Source organism: Ictidomys tridecemlineatus, chromosome 5 (genome assembly GCF_052094955.1).
Source record: "Ictidomys tridecemlineatus isolate mIctTri1 chromosome 5, mIctTri1.hap1, whole genome shotgun sequence".
Lineage (NCBI taxonomy): Eukaryota > Metazoa > Chordata > Mammalia > Rodentia > Sciuridae > Ictidomys > Ictidomys tridecemlineatus.
In genome coordinates, this window is record NC_135481.1 from 12952355 (window position 1) to 12971590 (window position 19236).

A 19236-nucleotide genomic window follows, 5' to 3' on the forward strand; every position below is an offset into this window, starting at 1 on the left:
ATTTTGTCTAGTGCTTTAGAATATTAGGGTAGAGTTTTAGATTTCTGACATTTCAAATGTAAAAATTAAAACAATATATGTTTCAAAAGTTCTATCATGATTACCTAGATTCTTAACCATTTTTAATCATTATTATCCCCAAAGGGAACATTTTTATTCTGCAGTTTGCATAGTCCTTTACTTACCTCTGTTCCATTTATTTTCTGCATACTAAAATGGCTTAGCCTAAATAGTACATAGTATTTCCATAGTGTAAAATTGACAACTGGATTTCCTTGAGGATCAATTGTCAACTGGTCAATACGACGAAGTTGGGCTAGTGCATTAAATTGCTGCAGCATTATAAGATTTGTTTCCTTAAATTTAAGGTGCTGTAATAATAAAACACACAAAAAAATCTGAATACTGAATTTAACCATCTTAAAATATTAACATTAAAGCTTCACTGATCATTTCCTAACTAAATCCACAAGCTTCAGGCTTAGCAAATATGTCTTCAATTACATTAAATCAACTGGATTACATAACTTTAATCCCACTATTACATCATTGATGGAATTCATCCAGTATTTAATTCTGGATGATTCCTTCTGCAAAGGATATCCTCATTTATTAACAAGCTAGAATTCTTAACAGTTATATAAACATGAAAAAATTTGGACTCTTTCAGATGTTACATTATAGATTTTATATTGAAATTAAACAAAAGAAAAATTGGAAAGAAAAAATTCAGAACTTTATAAGGTTTACAAAACTTCTAAGAATTAGTTTTAATCACTATTACTTGTATCTTGTCAAATACAGTGTATGCTGGTTAAGTTGGTTATAGAAAAATCAAATCTCTACAACTGAAATATTAATGCAAGTGTTTTGTGAATTCGGAGGCTCTTTTCTAACATACTGTCTGCACCTCTACCTGTCTTATTTAAGAAGGAGGAAGTAAGGTACAAAAGGGCAAGTGAGGAAATCAATCAGCAAAGAGAGAAAAATAATATTCATAAAACTCAAGAGGAAACTCATTATAAAAATTACAGGTTCTGAAAATGCTTAATAATAAATAATATAATAAAATCATAATTGGGAAGTCTAATTTCTCAAAGCAACTTTAATATGCTACTAAATTTGTTTTCAATGTTTTTAGAGGACTATTGTAAATATAAATTACTGTATAATTTACATAATACATACCTAGTATTGTCTCATCAGTGCCAGATACAATACCTGGATACATAATAAGGCTATGCAATTTTATTGAATGCTTTATAAAATAGAAAAATAATTTGAATAAAATTGTTGGTCTTTCATACTACATAAAGGCTCATTTTCAGAGATGAAATCTCTAATACAAGATCATTTATGACTACTAATTTAAATCCTAGCACCAGAAAATCAACACAAAAGCTTAGTCTCCCTTCCTGCATAAATAAAAGTTAAAACAGACCTTCGGCTTGAACATACAAGTCATGATTAAGAATAATTCAAAGATATTACCAAAGGGAAATGTTTACCAGAGAATTAGGAAACTTCATCTTCAATTTGGGGAGCACTTGGACAATTTCGTCAAACTCTATGAATGTGAAGGAGACTGTCGTGACCATTCCTGCTGTTTGGACACTCCAATTTCGATCCAGAGATTCTAGTGCTCCTGAACCATACAGGGAAAGTGTATCCCCATCCACTTCAACAAGGTATGTGTCTGTGACAGATAAACCTAATAAAGCATTGTTGAGTCCTGAGTCTAGAGACCTGGAAAAACCAAAGCATAATTTTAAGTGAAAGTCTTATCGTGCAAACCAAATAAAAGAAAACAAAGCCACATTGGAAAAGCTCCTTTGATATTATATTCATTTTTTCAATTCTGTAATTAATTTTCAATAGACTATGTGGAAGATTTATATTATTCTAATCATATATTTTAATTAAAATAGAAATATTATGAACAAACCCAAATTAGTTATATTAATGAAAGAATCATTTATTATATTTTTGTGTATGTATACACGTGATTGTGAGGATTGAACTCAGAGTACTCTACCAATCAGCTATATCACCAGATTTTTTTTTTTTTAATTTTGAGAAAAGACCTTACTAAATTGCCCAGGTTGGCCTTGAACTTGATGATTCTCCTGCCTCAGCCTCCTGCACAGCTGGGATTACAGGCCTGTACCACCACACAAGGTGCATTTAATATATCTTTAATATGTCATGAATCTTTTTTTCATGTCAATACAAACAGGTTTGTCTAATCTATGAAACTATCAGGGTAGAAAAAATGTCTTTTACAAAATATTATTTTTATAATAAAAATGACATAATACATAAACATGTTGGAAAACATAATAGCTATTAGTTTACTTCTTATATGCTAGATTAAGTAGTATCTTTGACTTTTTATTTTTGAACTCCTCATGTGTTTTGAAATTCCATAATCTCTTCATATACTTTACTGAACATGGTAATTGTTAGTATTTCCAAATTAGAAGCTACATTATCTTTAAAAGGCTACCTAAATGATAATAGCTAAGGAATAAGTAAAATACCTTGATCCAACTCAAAATTTTGTGAATAGAGATGTAAACGATGATGGAATGTGATGGATATCATTATCCAAAGTACATGTATGAAGACATGAATTGGTGTGAACATACTTTATATACAGAGATATGAAAAACTCTGTCCTATATGTGTAATAAGAATTGTGATGCATTCTGCTGTCATGTATTTAAAAAATAAAAGCGATTAAAAAAAAGAGATGTAAGTATTTACTCAACCTCAAAATTTAAACACTGCTTGGCTTTTTTTATGGGGTGGTAGATACCAGGGATTGAACTCAGGGGCACTCAACCACTGAGCCACATCCCCAGCCCTATTTTGTATTTTATTTAAAGACAGGGTATCACTGAGTTGTTTAGCAACTCGCTTTTGCTAAGGCTGGCTTTGAACTCTCAATCCTCCTGCCTCAGCCTCCCCAGCCACTGGGATTACATGCATGTGCCACTGCACCCAGCTTACTGCTTGGCTTTTGTTGTATATGTTTTCATTCTGTCATTTTTGCTTTCAGGCACTATTTACTAGCCTGTGTGTTGTTTTCCTTTGTGCTGCACACTCTTCCAATATGTCAATTCTCACATTGTATATATGTTTACAATTTTGCCTCTTCTTACAGAATGAATTCATTGAAGCTAAAGACCATATATAAATATTTTTAACTTTGGTGACTCTGAAGCTTAGTAATAATTTATAGTATATTAATGTATTATTAAAGATCATCAACATTTTTATAATGCTCATGTTGGGAAATAAGACTGACAAACCATTATTACTCTATTGATTTATCATACTTATATTGACTGTACTACTTAACCTTTTACATGTTTGTTTATTCAGTAACAACCAAAGTAGTAATGTCAGTATATTCTAAGTGAATATGCAACCAAGAAAATATGAAAAGGCTTAATTTCTACCAGACTTAAGGCTGAAGAGAGATAATATCCAAACATTCAATGAGCAGCAGTATATGAAGAGTCTCAGATGATAGTCTTAGAAAGGTAAAGGCTGATAGCACAAAAATAAGATAAGGATCAGTTCCATTTATTGTACTTTGGGTAATACATGGAGCTAGGTAGAGCGTATAAGCATTACTGGAATAGGACAAAGGATGGCAGTTTGAGCATTTCACTGCCACTAAAATAAAGAAGACTTGATGAAGAGTGCATACTCTTACTGTAGCACTTACTGCACTGCATTGCAATTATCTGTTGTCTATTTCTCTTACTAAACATTGTGATCCTTGAAGGCTTAAATTTTGCCACATTTGCTATGGTAGAGCCAACCACCGTTCCTAGCAATATTTTCTTGATATATATTTCTATAATGAATTAATAAAGTGAGAAAAACTTCATAAGAATCTATTGAATTTTAAGAAGGATGTTCCTACCACCTCGCTATGGTTTCAAAAATGGGGTAAAATCAGTGATATAGGCCCAGAAAAAGAGTAACATTAGCAAGAAGGTTGTCTCAGGTTTGGCAAAGACATATAATGAAGAAAGAAGGTGAAGGGGAGAAAAAACTAATTGGCATAGGGACGCCTTATGACCACAGCAAAAGAAGCTTAACCAGCAAAAGAAGTTTAGTTTTAATGGGAAAATGATGGTTCACTATAGTTATATAAAAAATATGAATAAGTCCTTTGGGAAGTGATGTCTTATATGTTTGAAAATGTCTTTATTTTCTTTGTTTGTGTGAGTAAAATTTTTTAAAAAGAGACTCCAAAATAAAAAGTCTATCATTAGAAAGGGATTAGTTATTTTGTGTAAACAATGACCAAAGAAACTGCTGAGAAAGAAGTGAAATAAAAATTGTCTACAATCATCAAAACAGTAATATGGTAATAAAAGCAGAAGAAAGTTTTCTCCAACTTATATAGATCTCACATGGATATTTGGCAAAAACAAATATAAATATGCTGGGCTACAGACTAACTCATCCTTCTCAATAGGACATGTAGCATCTGTTAACCCATTTCAGTTATTTTCTGTGTTAAGTCTTAGACTTTAGCCTCAAACCCTGACCAATATTAATAAATCTGCTCCTCTTGGGAGGTATGTCCTGATTTCCCTAGAAGACTTAGATGGTTGGGGATGTAGCTCAGAAGTAGAGCACACTATGTGTCTATCATAAGAGATGTCTAACATGTCAATCCTCAGCTTAGAAACAAAACTAAACAAACAAACAAATAAAACTTAGTAAGTTTTTAAACAATGTTTTTATGTTGGAGATTGTCCATCCAGTTTTCCTTGTATGTACAGTAGATATCTTTTTAGTCATATATATATATATATATATATATATATATATTAATTCATTCACTCATTAATTTATTGAACATCTGAAGATGTTCACTATATACAAGACATTGTGCTAAGAATTCTGGCATAGGCCACTAAATTATGTCTATTGATAAGGGCAATCAGTATAGAGATCATGTGCAAATTTTTGGATATATTAAACTTACTGCTCACTTTTATTGGGCTGTGGTTCCAGAAATATAAATTCCCTAATCCTACCCTGCAATCAACCCAATAAGCACAGGAGACATAATTTCTCAATTGAAATGACCTCAACATTTCATTAAATCAATAGGTTTTTGTGGAGAGCTTATTATGTGTCAGATATTGTGCTAGGCCTTGGAGATTTAAAAATAAATCAAGATATATTTGCTCTCAAGGAGCTCCCATTCTGGATGGGGGATGAAAAGGAAGAGAAATATATATATATATTATGTGTAATATAATGTGCTTATTGTCATATAATGAATATTTAAACCATATGCTATAGAAATATAGTAAGAAACGACTAATTCTTCTAGAGGGGAGAAATCAGGTTTCAAAAGGAAGTAGCATTTAAACTGATTCTTGAGTGATGAATAGTAGAATTTCATCAGAAGTAGGAGGAGAGGGGCATAATGAAGAAAGACACAGAAGTCTGATTATATGTAACATATTCATGTAAGCACAATTTAAGTATGGCTAGAACACTGAAACACGGGACTAGAATGCTGAAATATACAGGCGAGTAGTAGCTGGAGATAAAGTTGAAAAGTCTGATTTTATCTTGTAGGGTTCAGGAACAGAAAATGTTTTAAAATAAAAATGTAAAAAGACCTTTCAATGCATGTTTTTAAGCAACTTCAAAGCACCATGCATGGATCTAAGTACTGGTGCTGGGAATACAAAGACAAAGGAAATAAGATGAAATGGACCTTCAAGGATCCACCTCAGATAGATAAGTTGATCAACTGTGTGGCTGATAGAGCAGAGAGAAGCTAGTTGACACTACTGCACTGTAAGAATACAAGTGCAATAGTGTCAACTAGTATAACAGAAAAAAAAATGATACAGTTAGTAGAAATGGCACTGGCAAGAAAATCAGGCCTTCATTCAAATTTTAGATGATTTGAGGGTTAGGCTTTTCAATTTCATTGAGTTTCAGTTTCTTCATATGTAAAATATAGCTGACAGTGAGACATCAAATAGGAATAACCTTCAAGATTTTTAGTGGTTAATTTCAAGTCCAAATGTTCATCTATTTGACTTGATCTTTATATAAGAATGAATTAGAAAAATACTGTATTTCTTCTCAATTAGTGGATGACCCTAAGAAAAGACAGGATGCTTAACTTAAAGCAATGAAGTAATGAGTTCCCGAAAGGCAGGCTAAATGTAAAACATACTACTAAATGTCTAGATGGAAAAAAAGACAGCATTTCAGAGATTTAGTATTTTTTTTTAACCTTTAGGCTTTTTATAACAGGCTAGAAAAGAAATACTTAAAATCTTTCGGAAGATTCTTTTCCTAGTGAATAAGTGGTGCTGATTCCTATAATAACTTATTTTATGAATTTCTATTACAACATTCATAGGTGTGGAAATTCATTTTATGCATTATATTTTATTATAGTAGTGTTGGCTAAAATACCAGTGTTCATAGACAGGAAATGACCAAAAATAAACCAGTTTCACTGCACACATCCAATGTAAGCAAAGAAAACATTACACCAGTATTTTCCAATTTCTGCCAGGCAAAAGAAACCTGCCATCTGTCATTTCACTGTAGAGCTGTCCAAAGTACAGTGAACAGTGAAATCATTAATGGGATATAGCAAAGTTTTAAAGAATTTCTTCCCTTAATGTGTCTATAATGTTTTCATGGACATTTGTTGCCAGGCATTTAGTTACACACCCATAAGCCAAAGGTCACAGACACTGTAACACAAGAATTAGCCACTTCTTTGGCATTACAAAACACCAGAGACTACAAATGATTACTTAAAATGGAAAATTTCATGCAGTATTAAAAAACAAATTGAAACACTAAGGAAGAGACTTCGTGGCTCTCTAGAGTAGTCTTCCACCCTCAAAAAGAGTAAGGCTCGGCTCGCACCATCTTCAAAAGATAAATTTTAATTAAATTTTTAAAGACTTACAGAAAATGTATAACTTCTAACATTTAAAACTCTTTACTTTGCACTTCTATATAAAAGAGCAGATTGACACAACAAATGTGTTTAAAAACCTATTAAAGAATGGGGAAGTAATTGAAAAGATATAAATTCACAAGAAGCACATCAGGGGAGGTAGCAGGAGATTTCAGCAAATTTATGAGAGCTGGAACATAAAGACTAGTAAATGACGAAGAGGGGAAAAAACTGATGGCCTTGAATATGAAATGGAGATAAGAACAAAGACAGCAGTCAAACTGCTTGAATGAACTGTGGAAAAGGAAGAAGAGTGAATATGATAGAGGATGGGAGGCACAGGGGCATTAATTGAAGATTAGTTAATTAATTGAAGAAGTCAAAGGAGTATATAACTTTGGGGAAAATCAGAGAATAATAAGAAAGCCCAGGAAGGGTCCAAAATCTGAGGAACTCTACCATTTCTGTTCTACGAAAGAACAGAGGTACTTGAGAACATGAGAAAAAAAATAATACCAGAAAAAATGTCAACAGTTTCTAATAATATGTTATAAAATAATAAACTATAAAGAATGATCCAAAAGGAAACAACAGACTTCAAGAAGAGTAGATTCCATTCAACAGCCAAATAAGAAAACCCAAAGCTGAATGTTCTTTCTGATATGTGGATGCTAAAACACAGTAAGGTGCTTGGAGAAAGAAGTTCATTGGATTGGATGAAGGGGAATGAAGGAAAGGGAGTGGGGATGGGAATAGGAAAGACAGAAGAATGAATCAGACATAACTTTTCTATGTTCATATATGACTACATAACCGGTAAAATTCCACATCATATACAACTGCAAGAATGGGAACCTAATTAGAATAAATCATATGTATATTTGTATATGTATGTATAATATGTCAAAGTACACTCTACTGTCATGTATATCTAAAAAGAACAAATAAAAAAGAAACTAGGAGAGTACAGGTAGTAAATTTATTTTTCAATTTTTTGAAAAAAGATAATCAGAAACTCCAAAATAAAACAATCTTTGTAAGAAAGCCACAGCTCAAATATAAAGCAAACTAAAAAAGGACAAGTGTTGGGGCAACTTTTGAAGTGTAATATAGAGGTCATTTGAACTTTACACATTTTTCACTAAATGATTTAGGAAGTAGAAAAGAAAAGATATATTCATAGTATACTGCTTAACTATGCAGTAAAAAATAGATACAACACAGAAACTTAAAATCTATTAATGACTTTTCATTTTTTAAATGCTACCAATTGACAAAGTTTAATGATTATAGGATAGATATAAGTGAAATTAATCTTGAAATGTAAAAGTATAGCTCATGGAATATAGAAATATTAGAATCCTAAAAAGGGTGCAGATATAGTATAGTAGGGAACTCCAAACTCCATCCCTCCACAATAACAACAAATATCCTAGCAAAACTTTCCAAATCAACTTTGTTTTTTTTCAGAATTCTGAAGTACAGAAATTACAATAACCAGGGGCAATATTTAATGAAGAAAAAAAAACCTGCTCAATTTCAATAAGACAGTTCTGGGGCATTTTAACATACCTTGCTACCATATTGCCTTTCCTGCTTGGTGGTGTCCATGAAGATGACATCCTACATTCCTGGTGCAGGCATATGGTTAACAGAGGAAGCAATACAGAATGTTTTCACATTTCTGGTGGTTCCCTGAAGGATAGCTGAAGGGCTTGCCTTTTTTTACTTGCATTGAGGCTTCCTTAGGGTTGAGGTGGCTTCTGGGTAGCATTTTTTCAGAAGCGTTTAAAGGTAAAATGAATTAGCTGCTGCCACATGGAGCAAGGGATAAAAGTTGGAGCAAGCAATAGGCAGGCTGAAAGGAGATATTGGGGAGGATTAAGGTTTTGCCCCTAAGTATCTCAGGGTATCTAGAAGGCAACTTGCATGACTAGTGCTGGACACATGCCCAGAAAAGACCCGAGAAGACCCTGGCCCTGCAGAAGGCTATAGATTTGTAGGTGCTTATTGAAATGAAAAGCTTTCTAGAGAGATTCAACAGCAGATTTGAGCAGGTAAAAAAGAAAAAGAAAAGAATCAGTGAACTTAAAGGTAAAACAATTGAAATTGAGAAGCTGGGAGGACAAAAGAACAACTATAAGTAAACAGAAATCTAAACAACTGTGGGATAACCAGCACAAACATAAGGGAAGTTCAGGAAGGTCAGAAGTGAAAGAAAAGGGCAGAAAGAATATTTGAAGAAGAAATACTGGCTAGAAAACTTCCCAAATTTGGTGAAAGACATATACCAACACATTCAAGAGGCTCAATGAGTCCCAACTAGGAAAAACTCAAAGAGATCCACACCAATTGTTGATTCTTGTTATTAACTCTTCTGCTATGGGTGTCCTATTAAGGAATTTGGAGCCCGACCCCACAATATGTAGATCGGAGCCAACTTTTTCTTCTATCAGACCAGAGTCTCTGATTTGATATCAAGCTCCTTGATCCATTTAGAGTTAACTTTTGTGCATGGCGAGAGGAAGGGATTCAGTTTCATTTTGTTGCATATGGATTTCCAGTTTTCCCAACACCATTTGTTGAAGATGCTATCCTTCCTCCATTGCATGCTTTTAGCCCCTTTATCAAATATACTTAAACTAAAAAGTTTTTTCTCAGCAAGAGAAACAATAAGAGAGGTAAATAGGGAGCCTACATCCTGGGAACAAATTTTTACTCCTCACACTTCAGATAGAGCCCTAATATCCAGAGTATACAAAGAACTTAAAAAATTAGACAATAAGATAACAAATAACCCAATCAACAAATGGGCTAAGGACCTGAACAGACACTTCTCAGAGGAGGATATACAATCAATCAACAAGTACATGAAAAAATGCTCACCATCTCTAGCAGTCAGAGAAATGCAAATCAAAACCACCCTAAGATACCATCTCACTCCAGTAAGATTGGCAGCCACTATGAAGTCAAACAACAACAAGTGCTGGCGAGGATGTGGAGAAAAGGGTACTCTTGTACATTGCTGGTGGGACTGCAAATTGGTGCGGCCAATTTGGAAAGCAGTTTGGAGATTCCTGGGAAAGCTGGGAATGGAACCACCATTTGACCCAGCTATTGCCCTTCTCGGACTATTCCCTGAAGACCTTAAAAGAGCATGCTACAGGGATGCTGCCATATCGATGTTCATAGCAGCACAATTCACAATAGCTAGACTGTGGAACCAACCCAGATGCCCTTCAATAGATGAATGGATAAAAAAAATGTGGCAACTATACACAATGGAGTACTATGCAGCAATAAAAAATGACAAAATCATAGAATTTGCAGGGAAATGGATGGCACTAGAGCAGATTATGCTTAGTGAAGGTAGTCAATCCCTAAAAAACAAATACCAAATGTCTTCTTTGATATAATGAGAGCAAATATGAACAGAGCAAGGAGGAAGAGCAGGAAGAAAAGACTAACATTAAACAGAGACATGAGATGGGAGAGAAAGGGAGAGAAAAGGGAAATTGCATGGAAATGGAGGGAGACCCTCATTGCTATACAAAATTACATATAAGAGGTTGTGAGGGGAATGGGAAAATAAACAAGGAGAGTAATGAATTACAGTAGATGGGGTAGAGAGAGAAGATGGGAGGGGAGGGGAGGGGGATAGTAGGGGATAGGAAAGGTAGCAGAATACAACAATTACTAATTGGGCATTATGTAAAATTGTGGATGTGTAACCGACGTGATTCTGCAATCTGCATTTGGGGTAAAATTGGGAGTTCATAACCCACTTCAATCTGATGTATGAAATATGATATGTCAAGAGCTTTGTAATGTTGTGAACAACCAATAAAAAAAAGCAAAAAAAGAACAAACAAACAAACAAATAAGATGCACACCAAGACACACTATAATAAAACTGTTGAAATATAAGATGAAGAGAAAATCTTGAAGCAGTGAGAGAGGTGACTTATTATACCCAAGAGATCCTCAATAAGTATTAAATGATTTCTCATTAGAGATCATGAAGGCTATAGGCAGTAGGAAGATATATTTGAAGTGCTGAATGAAAAAAAAAGTTAACCTAGAGTTTTATATTTGACAAAACTGAACTTTGAAAATAAGAAAGAAAAAAAGATACTTTCTGATAAACAAAAGCTGAGCAAGTTCATACCTGGAGACCTATTCTATAAGAAATGTTAAAGGAGTCCTTCAGGCCAAATTTAAAGGACACTTGATAGTAAATGAAAGTCATATGAAGAAATTTTTTAAAAATCAGGAAGTATAATTATTTATATAAATATTAAGGCCAGTATTACTGTATCTTTGGTTGATAATTCCTCTTTTTTCTTTATGATTTAAAAGGCAAATGCATATAAAAATTTTAAATGCATGTCAATAAACATACACTTAAAGATGTAATTATAAAGATAACAACATAAAGGGGAGGATATATCCAGAAGCAAAGTTTTTATAAATGACTTCAACTAAATTGGTATTAATTGAAATTAGATTGTTGTAAGAGGCTAACTGTAATCTCCTTGGTAACAAGTAAGAAAAAAATTTACAAAAATACAATGAGACAAATGAGAAGGGAATAAAAAGAGTACACAAAAAATTAAATATAAATGAAGAAAGTTATACAGAAATTGAAGAACAGACCAAAAAACAACAAATAGGAAAATTGTATAAATAAGTCCTTGACTATTAAGACTTGATAAGATTAAATTTTCTAATTAAAAATCAGAGATTAGCAGAGTACAGGTTTTAAAAAGATCTAAATATAAGTTGTCTACAAGATTAAATAAATAAATATGTTAAAATTGAAAGGTTGGAAGTAAATATTTCATGCAAATAGCAGCTAAAAGAGAGCTGTGGTGGCCACTGACATCATATAAAATAGATTGTATTTAAAAATTTTTCTAAAAACCATTTTTTTATTGAAAAAAGGGTCAATCCATAAGGAAGGTATAGCAACTACAATCATACATACCTGATCCTTAAATTATAGGAAACAAAACCAGAGAGAAATGAAGGGAGAAATATTTCTATAACAAAAGTTAAAGACTTTACTACCCTACTTTCAACAACGGACAGAAGATCAACATAAAAAGAGGACTTGAAGAACACCAGGAACTAAGTAAATCTAACGGACATACATTAACATTATCCAATAAGAAAATGTACAATCTTCTTAGTACATGAAATTTTCTCCAGGACAGACCATGTGTCAAGCCACAAAATAAGTCTAAGTAAATTTTAAAAGGATTAAACTAATAAAAATATGTTCTCTGACCACAATGGAATAAAACTAGAATACAGTAATTGCAGAAATATGGAACATTCACAAATAGTAGAAATATTTGAAAATTAAACTCCATACTGTTAAAAAGACAACAGAGGAAAGCACGAGTGAAATTAGAAAAATAATAGCAATAGAAGTTGTAATGTACAAAGAGAGAGGAGAAGTAAAAGAAGAGTAGTGGACTTATAGGGAACAAAAAATAGAGATTTAATTATATATTATGAAAGTTACAAGTAAATGAACTATAGATATATAGTTTGGGGAGGAAAAAGAGCTGAGCTGAATCTTCATCTATTATAGCAAAAGTGTTACATCTAAATCTCATAAATTAAAAAATAGCATCAAATAAATTTAAAGACTTGATAGAAAAGGAGTCAGTAAAATAAACCTTTAAAAAACAAGTAGCCGGGGTGGGGTGGTAGCTCAGTGGTACAGCACTTGCTGAGCATGTGTGAGGTACTGGGTTCAATTCTCAGCACCACATATAAATAAGTAAATTAATTAAATAAAGGTCCATCAACAACTAAAAAAAAATTTAAAAGTGAGTAGCCACAAAGATAAAAGGAAAATCAGTTGAATATGGTATCAAGAAAGATGAAGAAAAGAGTCTCAACAATGAACAGTCACCTATGTTAAATGCTATTGGGAAGTCAAGTAAAATGACTTAATATTTAAAAACCAACATAGATATTTTGGTTAAAAGTCCCTGGCTGAGATACATATAAAAGTTTGGAGCTTGAATTTAAGAGATTTTATAGGACTTAGATAACCACAATTAAACTGAAGAAAAGTCTACAACTACCACAAGTTATAAATAACTGATCTTGCTTTAAAGTCTGTATCAATTATTTAGTATCTATCCCTAAAGTTTTATTTTTCCACCTTCATGTATAAATGTCTTGAATTACTAGTTCTTAGGTCATTAAAAAGGAGTCAGACCAAGAGTGTGTAATAGTGTTGCCATGGCACTTTGAATTTATATTTATTGAAATAAATCTTTTGCCAGAAATTGTAGATCCCTTTAATAAGGATTCTTTGCTACTTAAATAATAAAGATAAGTTCATTTCTTTTCCTCCCTTTGTCATTTTTATTCAAACATTCTATGTGAGCTTTCTATTTCTTCTTCTAAGGGAGAAGGAAAAGACAAAGTTTGGGCTTGGAAAAAGGTGAAGAATATGATGACATAGGTGGTTTTTCTTTTCTTTTCTTTTCTTTTTTTTTTTTTTTTTGCCAGGGAGATATCTCTTCTTCTCCTTACCTCTGGTCAAGAAGGTACCAATCAGATGCCCTTCCAAGCTTGAGTTCCCCTATACTTTTTTACTTCCTTTCTACTGAACCTATACATCACTTTTTCAAACTTTCTCAAATTCTTCCTCTATGCTTCTTGAGTAAAAGCCTCTGACTTTGTGGAATTCCCAATAAAAATTCTGAAAAATTTGGCAATAACTAAAAGGCACAAGGATTTTCACTAATATATATTTCATCTTTCTCTTGATTGTTTATTTTTGAGACCATAAAAATGAACACTTTGTAATTTTATGTCATTTTAGAGAGTCACATAAGTTTTGGCCAAAAGCTAAAAGTTCAAATGTCAAGAAAGAAACATTAGTAGTCTGAAATCCACCTATCAGTGACAGTTTTTCCAGATAGAAGAGCCATTTAATAAAAAAGACACTCCTGCACTTACTGTAGCTGTCAACACTGGTAAAACCTGAATAGTGAACATCCCTGAACAAGAGCAAAGGATACATGGTAGACAATAGGAGATGGAGATGATTATTTGTTAAATATTTGGGGTTCTGTTTCTACACCCAGTTATACCATCACTAACTTCAGTCTACAATAAAGGGTGTTTCAGTTGATCTCTCCTGTAGTGATCTTTACTTTTACTGTTCCAATAACCTACTTCCAAGGCCACCATGTTGTTCTTTTTTTTTTTAAAGAGAGAGAGAGAGAGAGAGAGAGAGAGAGAGAGAGAGAGAGAATTTTTTTAATATTTATTTTTTAGTTTTCGGCGCACACAACATCTTTGTTTGTACGTGGTGCTGAGGATTGAACCTGGGGCCCCACGCATGCCAGGCGAGCGCGCTACCTCTTGAGCCACATACCCAGCCCCCACCATGTTGTTCTTAATGTTATTGTTTAGATATATTCTACCTTTAAAATTTTCAACATCAAAAACCCAGGCTGGGTGCAGTGGTGCACATCTGTAATCCCAGGAGCTCAGAGGCTGAGGCAGGAGAATCATGAGTTCAAAGCCAGTCTCAGCAAAGCGAGGAGCTAAGTAACTCAGTGAGACCCTATCTCTAAAACAGGGCTGGGGATGTGGCTCAGCAGTTGAGTGCCCCCGAGTTCAATCCCTCAATCTCCAATAACCATTGCTCTCCAAGCCAAAAAAAAAATTACATATATATATATAAAATGTAATTACATTTTATATATATATCCCCCCTAGGAAACTCAAGGGGCTAAGGAAGGAGGATCCCAAGTTTGAGGTCATCCTTAGACCCTGTCTCAAAGTGAAAAATTAAAAAGGGGTTTGGGATTGTAGCTCAATGCCCCCTAAATTCAATCCCCAGAATTGAAAAAAAACAAAACAAAAACAAACAAACCAAAAAACCAACTCACTGTGACCATAAATTTCCAATATTCCCATTCATTATAAATCCTCTCATTTCATATTTTCATGTTCAACGTCATTTAGATTTTTCAGTTATAGGAATATAAAATTTTCTCTCAATCTGTTGACAAACCTACACTTCAATTCCTTAAATCTAGCCTAGAAAACATGACCATCATATTTTTATATTTTATTTTATTGGTTATTTTTAGTTATTCATGACAGTAGAATCCATTTTGATACAATTATATAAGCAGGGAATATATCGAATTCTAATTAGAACCCAATACCTCTCCTTCCCCTTCTCTTTCACTACCCCCTGTTCCCTTCCCTCTAATGATCTCTCTGCCATTTACCCATAATTATTTTTTAAATTTTTTTCAAAATTAATTTTTTGTGGATGTACATGATGGTGGGAGTCACTGTGCCATACTGATATATGTACTTAGGAAAGTTACATTAGATTCATTCCACTCTTTCTTTTTCCTATATCCTTCCTTTCCCTTCATTCCCTTTTGTCTAATCCACTGAACTTCTATTCTTCCTTCAAACCCTATTATTGCAGGTTAGCTTCCATTTTAGTAGTGTCTGTGGTAATATTTAATAATGTGAATTTCTCCCTCTTTCTCTTGGTTAGTTTGGCTAAAGGTATATTAATTTTGTTTATGCTTTCAAAAAACTAACTTTTTGCATTGCATCTTTTGTATTATTTCTTTAATTTCAATTTCTATGATTTATCAGCGTTTGCTAATCCTCTGCATTTTCCTACAGCCACATCTTGACCCTGGTGAGAGCCGTAATTTCCCCCTACTACCCTCTCCTCAACTGCCATAAGCTCCACCCCAGGAGAAGCCTGCCTTGGTTCCTGACCAGATCATCTCAGTCTGAGTGAGCGTGCATCTGCTGGACTTAAAGCCTAAGGCTTGAGACTTTTGATCTGATAGTTGAACTTGCTAAGGGAACATCTGTCATTAGTTTGTCATGATTAAGTGTGTTTGCAGTGCTTAGAATTAATCTAGAATTGTTTGCTGTGAATTGATTGTCTATTTCAGTGCCTAGCATTAAGAATTGTCATTTTCTTGATAAAGAACCTATGGAGTGAAATTGCATTTGGTGATTTGAGTGAATAAAGCATTGACTAGGACAGAAGTGCGTGGACATTCTTTGTTTCTCCCCCTGGACTGCATAAGTCGCACCTTTTGCCCATCTCAACAATGAGGCATCTTTCATGTACCAGTATAATGTGCAGTATAGTCTCTGGATCAGCCTAGGGCAGACTGCCCCTCAGATCTCAGGATTTTCCACACTAAGTCTATCCTTTGTATTTCTCAGCACTTTCCCTCCTTCTGTGCTAATGCTACTGCTACTGCTAGTAGATTGGCTCCAATTTTGTCTTTCTTCTTGGTTTAATGTACCCCAAATTTCTAAGTCTAAGGCACTCAGACTGCTCAATATTGAGTTTTAATGAAATCCCTTTTTTCACCCACCTGGCAGAGAAGCAGTATTCCTGCTGCTTGAATCCTGGGTCATGGAACAATAATAAATACAGCTTTCTTCTAGTCTGCCTTCTTGTGGCCCCAGACCCATCATTTTTATCTTTTGTCATCCCCACTGAGGCTTTTTATTTCTCATCCTCAGTCCCTTACCTCCTTGCTCTTTATCAGACATTGTCTTCTCTACTGTTATCCCAGGTTACTATGTGCTTCCAGATCAAACTCACTCAACAATTCAGACTGTAGTTGCTATGATTTCAGCATCTCTAACCTGATTTAGTTCTTCAGAATTTTCCTTTAACATTTCAATATTTTATCACTTAACTTCCTCTGAATATCAACTAGACCATGAAAAAATGGAGAGACATTCCATATTTCTTAAAGTATGCTATCATTGTAACAAGGTTAATTATTCTGAAATTAATAAATCAATATATTTAAAATAAGATTCTCAATATTTATATTTAGATTAAATGATTGTTAAAGTTTGTATGGAAGAGCAGGTGTGTGAGAATTAAAAATTAAAGAACTTCCCCTATTAGTTATTAAAATTTACTGCAAAACTACTATAAAAAGAATCTGATATTGTCATCAAAACAGATAAATACATTAATAGAATGAAATAGGCAGTACACAAATATATTCATATATGTATTTAACATAAAGACGGTATTATCATTAAAAACATTAAATTAAGAAAGACTACTAGAAAATTGACTAGCTAATTAAAATAAATCAGATTATTTAACTACCAATACTATAAAAATAAATTCAGTGTATTAAAGAACTTTCAAAAATCTTATTAAAATTTTAGGATAACACATGGCAATATTACTTGAATAAATGCAGAATTGGAAAACCTTAAGTAGAAAAAACATTTAAAAAATCAGAAATAGTACTGATGTGTATTATTTTATAAATCTAAAATCTGATGCTACAACATTTAACATTATAAAATGTTACAGTTCTAATTCAGTAAAATTATATTTTGATATTGAAACGGTGTTAAAAATAGCTTGAGGGCTATTTAGAGTGGTATATTACATAAATCATCAATCAGAATTTCTTTTTTAATTTCAGCCTTATTTTTTTAGCTGACACAGCTCTTACGTGTGGTTTCCCTACTGAGCTGGAGGAAATACAATGATTAATATGATAATCCTATAATTAAAATTTAGAAATTTTGTCTAAAAATATGGTAGACTCTCACTCCAGAAAATTTGAAAAACATTATTTTAATGCCTCCAAAATTATTTCCTTTGGTACATTCTTTGTATGTGAATGGCGTTAAGAAGTCTCACTAAAACTCTGAAATGAAAGCCATACTATATTTAGTTTGAAATGTGTTTCAACATTTGGTTAAGGTAATAAAACAAATGTACTTCACTAAATTAAAACTTAAATGTATTCTTTTATTTTTAGTTTTACTGTTAAATTATGTATATATATTTAAGTTATATATACACCATAAAAATATTCCCGCGTGCACACATACACACACACACACACACACACACTTTATGTCCCCCTCATTTACTTGATTCTAATATGCTTTCTTGAGATTAAATTAAATATGTAGAGTCCAGACAATGTAGTTAGAACTGCTCATTCTATGATACAAGAAAGAAGTGTGGAGCCACTAGAAGAAACAGAACATACAGGCCACAGCTGGAGTAAATACTCAGATTTTATGCTGATTTGCTTACTAATACTTGTTAAGGAGTAAGATTTTGTGCTTTCTGCTAGGGATACAACAAGAAAATCAAGATTTCCTTTTTTTATGAAGTTTGTATTGACATCACTGATATGAACTAACTAATTACCAACTAGTTATTTAATTGTGGCTATAGTAAGTTCTAAGGAAGAAATAACTGATCTAGTCTCTAAAGTTAGAGAAGGTATTTGGAGAATATAAGGATCAAACAAGATCTCTATTGGAGTCAGGGCAGGATCAGTGAAATGGGGCAAGGAAGTAGTATCTGGACAGCAGAATACTGTTCCTATAAGAGAGGTTCTAAGGTAGGAAGTAAATGGACCAAGAGAAAGTCAGCAAGGCTGCAGCCCCAGAAGGTGGGCTAATGGTGAGGGATGACACAGGTGGGCAGAGTGCCTTATAGGATGTCCTAAATAATCTAGAAATTTTTCCTATGGGAAACAACCAAAGGGTTTTTATTTTATTTATTTAGTTATTATTTATTCTGGTAAATCAGGAAAATGTTAGAGTCAGACTTATATTTTTAACTTTTCCATTGTACAAATTTAAACGTCCCCTTTCAGTAAGTTTTCTTATGAAAACTACTCTTTCAAAATAATTACACATGAAAAGTTTCCCCATCTCCACTCCAAATTCAATTCTCTAACGACACTAGTATCTTGAGAGATACCATTTCATACCCTGTTTCTTCTGGAAATGCAGAAATGGTGCTTCCATCACTTTGACAAGGGTCCTGAGGAGGAGAATCAGAATCTTTTCTATCTGGGTTTGTAGCGTTATTGGCCACTCGTTGTTGCAAGTCCCACTTTCGAGCTACGTTGTTAATTGTTAACCTTTTCTTCTCCTATTAAAAAAAGTTAATTGTGACAAGAATTAAATAATATAATTTTTTAAGAAGAGAATCCAAGGAGCATATTGTTGCACCTTCTTACAACACTTTTGACATCAAACTATTCCTTAAACATAGTTACCCAATACACATTCTAAAACAAAGTTCAAGACACCTATATTTATCTTATATTTTCAAATATATTAATAATAGTCTATCATCCTCAAGAAAAAATTACATATAAAATATAATTAGTATGTAGGAACTGAATTTTATTAAAAATAAACATATAACCACTGGACAG

General features: G+C 33.1%; 1 protein-coding gene across 7 annotated transcripts in view; it reads right to left on the reverse strand.

Moving 5' to 3' along the window:
- The window catches only part of Lrrc49 (leucine rich repeat containing 49), a 161982-nt gene that overhangs the window by 23029 nt on the left and 119717 nt on the right, over positions 1-19236 (reverse strand). For 6 of the 7 annotated variants that reach the window (XM_005316744.5, XM_005316743.5, XM_078049357.1 and 3 more), the window contains 3 exons: positions 18784-18947; positions 1509-1746; positions 186-371 (listed from right to left, as the gene is read on the reverse strand). In XM_005316744.5, coding sequence (XP_005316801.1) covers positions 186-371; positions 1509-1746; positions 18784-18947 — 588 coding nt within the window. The remainder of the gene's footprint in view (positions 1-185; positions 372-1508; positions 1747-18783; positions 18948-19236) is intronic. The other variant, XM_078049356.1, reaches the window with a different exon arrangement.